Source organism: Polypterus senegalus, chromosome 4 (assembly GCF_016835505.1).
Source record: "Polypterus senegalus isolate Bchr_013 chromosome 4, ASM1683550v1, whole genome shotgun sequence".
NCBI lineage: Eukaryota > Metazoa > Chordata > Cladistia > Polypteriformes > Polypteridae > Polypterus > Polypterus senegalus.
The window spans coordinates 165,828,840-165,838,767 of NC_053157.1; the positions used below are offsets into that span (position 1 = coordinate 165,828,840).

Sequence of the window (9,928 nt, forward strand, 5' to 3'; positions counted from 1 at the left end):
CTTAATCTACCTTTATTTATTTGTTATTACCTGACCAGTGTATTGCTATACTTAATTAATAATGTTTTGTTCATAGTGACCCGAGACTCAAAATATTAAAGTAATTAAAATTATACTAATTTAGGCATTGGAGTGAAGAACTCGGGGCCCCTTTCTACACACTGTTAGAGTAGACGGGCTACATAAAATGGAGGCACCGCTGGGATAACTGTGTCTTGGGTAACCAGTGAGTTTTTTTGTTTGGTTTAGTTTTGAAAAAAAAAATTCCGCTAAGTAATGGCTGAGAAAACTGAGTTAGTTTCTGAGTTAAAGAAATGGTGCAGGGGTGAAGGATTGAGTGAGGCTCATGGACTGTTAGTTATTGTCCCTGAAGATGTGGAAATAGCACATATTGAAGAGACTCTTGGGACTATTAAGTGCTTGGGCAGAGTACGTGTTAGGGAAGGATTTTCAATTTGGAACTGAACAGCCTCATGGTCTTGTGTGAAAGCAAAAACGCCCTAACTGCCGAAAGTGTCCCACCTGAGGTGCATCCTCCTGAGGGTGGAGAGGCATGGCCATTAGTTATCATAGATAGAGCCCCAGCTGCAGATGAAAACTTTCATACCAAATTAAAGTTGCTAATGCAGGCTGAGGGGAAAACTATGGAGGACATTAAAGCTCTACTGCCAGGTGCACAGAAGCCCACTGGCTCAGCTGATTCAGTGATACAGGCATTTGGTGACTTCTTAGAAAAGACCCATAGACCCTCGTCTGAAGGTGGATATTGCCGCCTACGCATCTTCTCAGGAACACAGCCTGTCCCAGCAGGAGAGGAGCAGTTTGACCACTGGCTTGAGCAAGCATGGCTTATGGTGGAGGAGAGTGAATATACAGCTAAGGAGAAAAAACGCCGTTTAATGGAGAGTTTAAAAGGCCCAGCACTAGAAATAGCAAAGGCTGTACGAACCAGTGATCCTGATGCTAACCCTACAAAGTACTTAGAAGCTCTTGAAAGTGCCTTTGGGACTGCAGAATCAGGGGATGATCTGTATTTTGCTTTTAGACTGATGCAGCAGCAAACAGGGGAGAAATTGTCAGATTTCCTCAGACGTTTAGAACGGTCTCTCTCTAAGGTTGTTCAGAGAGGTGGCCTTCCCCATGCTAATATGGATAGAGCACGTTTGGAGCAGTTATTGAGAGGTGCCGTTGCGCAGACCTAATGCTAATTCAGTTGCGTTTAAGAGAGAGAAAGACTGAGCCATCCACCTTTCTACAACTCTTGAGTGAAATACGAGCTGAAGAGGAATATGAGGCTTCCAGGAGGAAACTCACCGCTTTTGTGCATCCGGTACAGCCAAAACAGACAAGTGATTTAAAACAAGCTGAGATTCAAAGCTTAAAAGCGGAACTTAAGGAGCTCAAGTCTATAGTTACATCTGCTGCAATTTCATCGACTGAAACTCAGAAAGAGTGCTCAGATAGTATGTTTTCAGCCGATACACACGTAGGTGAGCTCCGTGCTTTACAGAAACAAGTAAAGAGACTACAGATCCAATTAAATAAGAAAATGACACCAGCCGATAGTTCAGCCAACCCAACTACGGTGTCAGCAGTGGAAGTTTCCCTAAAGTAGTAAGCTCTTCCCCTAGAATCTCCAGACTAGCTGAGGAGCAATTCTGCTACCGGTGTGGGGAAAATGGACATTTTGCAAATAAGTGCAATAATCAAGAGAATCAGAGCAAAGTCATTAAAAGACTAATTCATGCCCTGAAACCGTCTAGGGAGAGTCAGCCTAGGACTAACCCGTCAAGGGATGAAAAACACTGCATAGTTAAAAGAAGTTTTGCAATCGCACCAGAACAGGCAGGAATACCTGATGGTTTGATTGGTCCACCTAGCATAGTACAGTTAAAAGTTAATGGTCATTCCTGTGATGCTCTGTTTGACAGTGGCTCCCCGGTTACTATCATCTTGAGGCATGGTATCAAGAACACCTGTGTGATGTCCCAATACATCCTGTGTCTGGACTGGCTATTTGGGGTTTGAGTGAATCACAGGATAGTTACCCCTACCGTGGTTACATTGTAGTGGACCTTGAGTACCCAGCTGAAGTTATTGGTACCTGTAAAACTGTAACTGTTCTTGCACTCATTTGCCCCAGTCCTAGGACTGCGGACCAGACCCCTGTTATTGTTGGCACAAATACCAGTCATGTCAGGAGTTTAGTAAAGCAGTGCAGAGACCGTGGATTTGATATCACACAAACTCTAGGAATACAGGCTGACTGCATCAATGAGATTGCTGTTACTGATCCTGTCTCACTCACCTGTGATGAAGATGACAAAGTTGGTGTGGTGACATGGCAGGGCCCCGGATCTTTGACTATTCACCCGGATGAGGACCAGCCAATTGTCTGTAAAGTTGATTTTAATCGTCCATTAGGGAAAGAGATACTGATGGTTGATTCATCTCCCTTAGCTCCACTTCCTGCCAGCGTGTTACTGCAGTCCATGGTCGTGCCAGCCCATGAAGTGAATGTTAACAGTTTCCGAATTTTGATCCAGAACCAGTCAATTAGAGAGGCGATCATACCAGTGGGAACAGTCATGGGACATATGTATCTCACTGAAAGTGTTACTGCTGTCCCTCCTGAAAAGACACCATCAGCAAGTTTGGATGTCAGCCAGATTAATTTTGGGGACTCACCTGTTTCAGAGGAGTGGAAAGAACGGTTGAAGCAGAAGCTGTCCAAAAGACCCAACGTTTTCTCCTTGAATAACTGGGATGTGGGATTAGCTAAAGGGGTAGAGCATACCATTCGCTATCTGACCCCAAACCATTTAGACAGCGTTCTCGCCGTCTCACTCCTGCAGACATCGATGATGTGAGAAATCACCTCCAGGAGCTCCTATGTGCGGGCATTATTAAAGAGTCTCGCAGCCCCTATGCTTCACCAATAGTGATTGTGAGAAAGAAAAATGGGACTATAAGGATGTGCATTGATTATAGACTACTGAACAGCCGAACAGTGCCTGATCAGTATACAACACCTTGCATTGATGATGCATTGGATTCCTTGTCTGGAAGCAAGTGGTTTTCTGTCCTTGATTTGAGGAGTGGCTATTATCAAATAGCCATGGCTGAGGAAGACAAGGAGAAGACTGCATTCATCTGCCCCCTGGGGTTTTTCCAGTTTGAACGTATGCCCCAGGGAATAACTGGAGCCCCTGCTACTTTCCAAAGATTGATGGAAAAAACAGTTGGTGACATGAACCTGCTCCAAGTTCTTGTGTATCTGGATGATTTGATAATCTTCGGAAAGACTTTGGAAGAACATGAGGAGAGACTTCTCAAAGTGCTCGACCGACTTGAAGAGGCTGGTCTGAAGATCTCCCTTGATAAGTGTCAGTTTTGTCAGTCCAAGGTGAAGTATCTTGGACACATTGTGTCAGCAGATGGTGTCTCTCCTGATCCAGAAAAGATTGAGGCCGTTATCACCTGGCCCCAGCCTACTGACCTGAAAACCTTGAGATCCTTTTTAGGCTTTTGTGGTTATTACAGGAGGTTCATAGCCAACTATGCTTCTATTGTCCGGCCACTAACTGAACTAACAAAAGGTTATGCCCCAACACAAAGGAGCCGAAAGCATAACAAAGATCCTATCAAGAGCTACCTGAGAGAGTCGGAGCCCTTTGGCAACAGATGGGACCAGTCTTGTACTGATGCATTCTATAAGATCATATATTGTCTGACCCATACACCTGTGCTGGCATTTGCTGATCCTGACAAGCCATATATCCTACATGTGGATGCTAGCTTAAAGGGAATTGGAGCTGTTCTCTACCAGGAACACCCTGAGGGATTAAGACCAGTGGCATTTGCCAGTAGGAAGTTGAGTCAATCTGAAAAGAACTATCCGATACACCAGCTTGAGTTCCTGTCTCTCAAGTGGGCTGTTGTGGACAAATTCCATGATTACCTGTATGGGGCTAAATTCACAGTACGCACGGACAACAATCCCTTGACTTACGTGCTGACAACAGCAAAACTAAATGCAGTTGGACACAGATGGCTCGCCTTATCCACATATAATTTTGCTGTACAGTACCGACCGTAAGCACAACATAGATGCTGACCTTCTCTCTAGAAACTTTCCAAATGATGTTGACATTACCGAATGGGAGGCCATATCCCAGGAGGGGGTGAAGTCCATCTGTCAACGGGTCTGCCTCTTCAAATCTTTAGACAGTCCACCCAGGTATGTGGATCAGTTGGGAGCATCCTCTGATTGTGTTCCTGACATTTATGCATTCCCAATGCGCTTGGAATTGAAGTCACTGGAGCACATGTCAAAACCAGAACTTCTACGGGCTCAGAGAGCTGATAATGTGATTGGACCTGCTATTCAAGCAATTCTGCAACAGACCTGGCCAGAGGATACCACTAATAGTCCAGAGCTCGCTCAGTTGAAAAGAGAAGCTGACAAACTGATCCTGAAGGATGGCTTACTTCATCGGAGAAGCAAACGACCTTCAGGTGAACAATTCATACAACTTGTTTTACCAAAGGAGTTTCGTGAAACTGTGCTAAAGTCATTGCATGATGATTTAGGACACCTTGGCATTGATCGAACTACTGACTTGTTGAGGAGTAGATTTTTCTGGCCCAAAATGTCAAAAGATGCAGAGCAGCATGTTAAGAACTGTGGCAAATGTATTCTTCGCAAATCCCCTTGTCAAAAGGCAGCTCCTTTACATCAGATCACCAGTACTGGGCCAATGGACCTTGTATGTATTGACTTTCTCTCAATAGAACCTGACTCCAGGGGCCTGGGAAATGTTTTAGTGGTCACTGATCATTTCACACGCTATGCCCAGGCTTTCCCTACAAAGAATCAGAAAGCACATACGGTGGCAAAGATCCTAGTTGACAAGTACTTTGTGCATTATGGCCTGCCTGCTAGAATCCATTCTGATCAGGGGCGAGATTTTGAAAGTCGTGTAATCAAAGATCTCTTAAAGATGATGGGAATTAGGAAGTCACGTACTACTCCCTATCACCCGCAGGGAGATCCCCAGCCGGAAAGATTCAATAGAACTTTACTCTCCATGTTAGGGACTTTGTGTAAAAATAAGAAACGACAATGGAGCCAACATGTAGGATATTTGGTCCATGCCTACAACAGTACAAGATGTGATGCCACAGGGTATTCACCCTACTTTTGATGTTTGGTAGAGAGGCCAGACTTCCTGTAGATGTGTGTTTTGGTACATCTCCCGAAGGAAAGGGAGATAGTCACTCAGTGTATGTTGCAAAGTTGAAGGAAGACTTGCAGAGGGCTTTCCAATTAGCCTCTGAGGCAGCTGATAAGAGTCATCAAAGAAATAAAAGGGCCTATGACAAAAGAGTTAGTTTCCAGTCTCTGGAGATTGGTGACCGAGTCTTAATTAGGAACTTAGGACTGAAAGGAAAACACAAACTGCAAACCCGATGGAGTTCTGTTCCATACACAGTAATGGGAAAAATGCCCAATCTTCCTGTCTATAGGGTTAAACCTGAAAGGGGAAAAGGAGACATCAAAACAATTCACAGAGACCACATTCTCCCGATAGGACAACTTGTACGATTTCCAAGGACAGAGGTGGATAGTGATTCTCCTGTCAAGCCAGACACCAGAGATGAGACTTATAAGAGAAGAAAGCGAATCATACCAGAGGTTCCGAAAACCTCACATGAGTTCCAAGATTCAGACTTATCCTCTGACTCTGAATACTGTCAACCTAGTAGACCCTATTATACACAATCAAGGAATTTGGAGCAAAAGCCAAGGAGTTCTGCTGAATCCTCGGTTGTTTTAGAAGAAGTGGTTACTCATTCACAGTCAGATGAGGGCCATGACGAGAATGGTTCTGAGGAAGAACCCCTAAATGAAAGAGAACAAGAGTCTAGCCAGGATTCTGCTTCTGAATGTGACAGTCTTTCCAGTAAAGAAGAGTCGGAACAAGACCCAGACACTACTGGGGCACCAGCTATAAAAGAGACAGAAAGTCCTAGTAATTCCAGAAGACTTAGAGAGACTGAGTCACGTCCCAAAAGAGCAGTGAAACCAGTAGTTAAGTTAACATATGATGAGCCAGGGAAAGGCAGAGATCAGCCTATTACAATCATACACAGAGGTGTTGTAATTAAAATTGGGAACAGTTAGAAATGTGAATGTTTGCCACCTTACCCATTATTATGAGTAAATAGTTAAGTCTGTTGGGGACACCAGACATTTAAAAGGGGGAGGGTGTAGCCCAGGTTAAAAATGTGCTTAACTAACTAACTGATTTATGTAAATAAGTTACTGATGTAAAAAAAATGTAAATGTTATGTTTTAAACTGTTCGTTTTAGTGTAGCAGTTCGTTACCTGGTTATGCAGACTTTTATTTTGATAACCGGATGGGTAGAAAAAACGGAAGGTGGTGGAAGAACCGCGAGAGAAAAAAAGAAAAAAGAGGGAGAAAGCAGGACGCCGAGTTGGTGTAGCAGAAAGTTTGGGGAGACAAATTATCAGCACGATAATTTGCTGGAATATGAACTGCTGATATAAACGGAGAATTTCGATTAGACGTTCGCAGTGTTTATCCGGCAATGAACCACTCGTTAACTCAGCGAGGAGAAGTAGCAAGGTGAAGAGGCAGTAGCTAACGCAGCTCAACACGCTTCTGGTGGACGTTCGTTATTTGGAGACGCTTTCAGGATTAGCTCAGCAGCGGTTCCCTGCTCGTGGATAGAGGCGAGAAGTCGGAAGGATTTGATGGACTGATAACCACATTGCCAAGTAGGGTACTTTTTTTTATTTTGTTTTGTTGCTCCTGGTGGAGTGAAGGGACCGTTAGGTTTTTGGTCGCAACGCCACAAGCTACTGAATCAGGCCTGCAACGTTTTGTTTTAAATAGTGTGATAAGAGTGAATGTGTTTTTATTATTAATAGTGTAATATAGTTTTTGATTATTTCCAGTTTATTACTTGTGTTTTGTTGGTTTATAATTAAAAGGGAGTTTACCATTGTTTTATAACCCAGTTTCTTGGTGTTTTTCTATAAGTTTGTTTAGTATAAACCATTGAGTTGGGAACAAATGTAACAGGTAACTTAATCTACCTTTATTTATTTGTTATTACCTGACCAGTGTATTGCTATACTTAATTAATAATGTTTTGTTCATAGTGACCCGAGACTCAAAATATTAAAGTAATTAAAATTATACTAATTTAGGCATTGGAGTGAAGAACTCGGGCCCCTTTCTACACACTGTTAGAGTAGACGGGCTACATTTACAACGATTGACAAACACGGAATGTAACTTGAATACAACACATCCTACAAATCCGAACCTGATTGAAAGAAATAATGATAATCAAATCCTTGATGACAGCAACACTCAGTAACACTCACAAAACAAATACTGTATATTGACAGTCATGTTACGTTATTTTTAAAATGTTCCCTTTTCTTTTCTAGCTTTTTAACACACTACTCTCGCTGCGATACGCGGTATATATATATGTATATATATATAACCCGATCTACATACTCGAATAATGGATACTTTATTCGCCATCAGTGATTGTTTTGGTAAAGCCATACTCAGTGTATTCATTAGATGAACGGTAAAAAAGTAAGGGCAAGGGAGGATGACTTATTGAGGCATGCAGGCTGTAGTGCGTCAACTCTATCTGAATTGCGCGATCACATTTGAAAAATATATCTTTTCAAGTTCTATTTAGTCCATATGTGTCAAACTCAAGGGTCATGGCCACATCCGCCCGGCGTAATTATATCCGCCCGAGATCATTTTATATACTGTATTATTGTTATTAAAGCCCGGGTATATGAAGCGCTGGTAACACAATAAACTACAGATCCCATAATGCAGCGCTTCAGCTGCCTTGCCAACAGTTACCGCGTTAATCAAGTCTACCTTAAGATGCTGCAAGTTTTTGCGAAGCTAGCTCACATGATGCTGAAGAGAAAAGTTGATTCTGAAAATAGAGCCTTTAAAACCGATGGGAGGCTGAGTATATGTTTACTGAACCCGTGTGTCTCATTTGTGGAGCTAATGTGGCTGTAATTACAGAATTTAATCTAAGACGGCACTATAAAACAAAACATCAGGGTAACCTGAAAGACCTGAATGCAATGCAGAAGATACAGAAAGCAGAAGAATTAAATAAGAATCTGACACTTCAGCGGACGTTTTACCGTGCACAATCACAAAGTGATTTCAATTGAGGCTGCTTTTATGGGAGACACAACCACTTGCCCCACTTTCCCTATTACCAAGTAATGTTAAACCAAGTCGTCACTACGGTGTTCCCAAATCGCACTTTGCTGATAAACTGAGCGCTGCGCACTGAGTTTGCACGGCGCTTTGGTGACTTTGAAGAACAAAAAAAGTCTGTCTACATGCGGCTCGAACCTTGTGCATGTTTGGTAGCACATATCTGTGTGAGAAGCTCTTCTCAGTGATAAAGACTAACAAAACAGCACACAGAAGTCGCCTCACTGATGAGCACCTGCAATCCATCCTGAGAATCTCCACAACACAGAACCTCACACCAAACAGAAACGAACCTGTTGCCAAAAAGATGCCAGGCGTCCAGCTCTAAAATGACATATGAGCAAAGACAACTGAATGATTTGATTTGTTATTGCTGAAAGGAACACATTTTATTTATATTTCCAGGTTTTGTTATGCAGCATGTTCATATTTGAATTTGTATAATTTTGACAGGATATATTTTTATGGAGAGCAAAATCTTTTGGGATATTTAAAATCTAAGTTTAGTTTTTATAAAATATAAAATTACATAAGAGTAAAGAAATTTGAATGTTTGTTCTTTTAATGTTTACTTTATTTCTAACTTGTATAATTTAGACAGGATATATTTTTATGGAGAGCAAAATATTATAAGTTGTTTAAGGTTTGAGTTGATTTATTCAGGAATAATATTCCTGTCTGTTTTTACCATTCCTACCAAAGATATTTCTATCGACTAAATAAAAATTCCTTCTATTTAAAATTTAAATAGAACTTGAACAAATACGATAGTTCATAATATCCACGCAGACTTGCACGTAAGAGCGGTTGTCATCCGTTTTAACAAACAGCGTATTGCACTGATACGAAATAGCTGTGTGTGTATATATATATATATGTATTTGTGTGTATATATGTGTGTGTATGTATGTATGTGTGTATGTATATATATATATATATATGTATTTGTGTGTATATATGTGTGTGTATGTACAGTGGTGTGAAAAACTATTTGCCCCCTTCCTGATTTCTTATTCTTTTGCATGTTTGTCACACAAAATGTTTCTGATCATCAAACACATTTAACCATTAGTCAAATATAACACAAGTAAACACAAAATGCAGTTTTTAAAATGATGGTTTTTATTATTTAGGGAGAAAAAAATCCAAACCTACATGGCCCTGTGTGAAAAAGTAATTGCCTCTTGTTAAAAAATAACCTAACTGTGGTGTATCACACCTTAGTTCAATTTCCGTAGCCACCCCAGGCCTGATTACTGCCACACCTGTTTCAATCAAGGAATCACTTAAATAGGAGCTGACTGACACAGAGAAGTAGACCAAAAGCACCTCAAAAGCTAGACATCATGCCAAGATCCAAAGAAATTCAGGAACAAATGAGAACAGAAGTAACTGAGATCTATCAGTCTGGTAAAGGTTATAAAGCCACTTCTAAAGCTTTGGGACTCCAGCGAACCACAGTGAGAGCCATTATCCATAAATGGCAAAAACATGGAACAGTGGTGAATCTTCCCAGGAGTGGCCGGCGACCAAAATTACCCCAAAGCGAGACGACTCATCCAAGAGGTCACAAAGACCCCAGGACAACGTCTAAAGAACTGCAGGCCTCACTTGCCCCAAT

The 9,928-nt window shown here is 41.6% G+C and overlaps 1 protein-coding gene across 1 annotated transcript; it reads left to right on the plus strand.

Annotated features, from left to right (window-relative positions):
- Nucleotides 1-473: 473 nt before the first annotated feature.
- On the plus strand, nucleotides 474-1,202 carry LOC120528766 (paraneoplastic antigen Ma1 homolog). The gene has a single exon (XM_039752905.1). It carries the CDS (start codon nucleotides 474-476, stop codon nucleotides 1,200-1,202), a length of 729 nt encoding a protein of 242 aa, XP_039608839.1.
- Nucleotides 1,203-9,928: the final 8,726 nt, after the last annotated feature.

Coding starts and splice junctions, on each gene's coding strand:
- LOC120528766 (XM_039752905.1), top strand. CDS start 474: ATGGTCTTGTGTGAAAGCAAAAACGCCCTAACTGCCGAAAGTGTCCCA.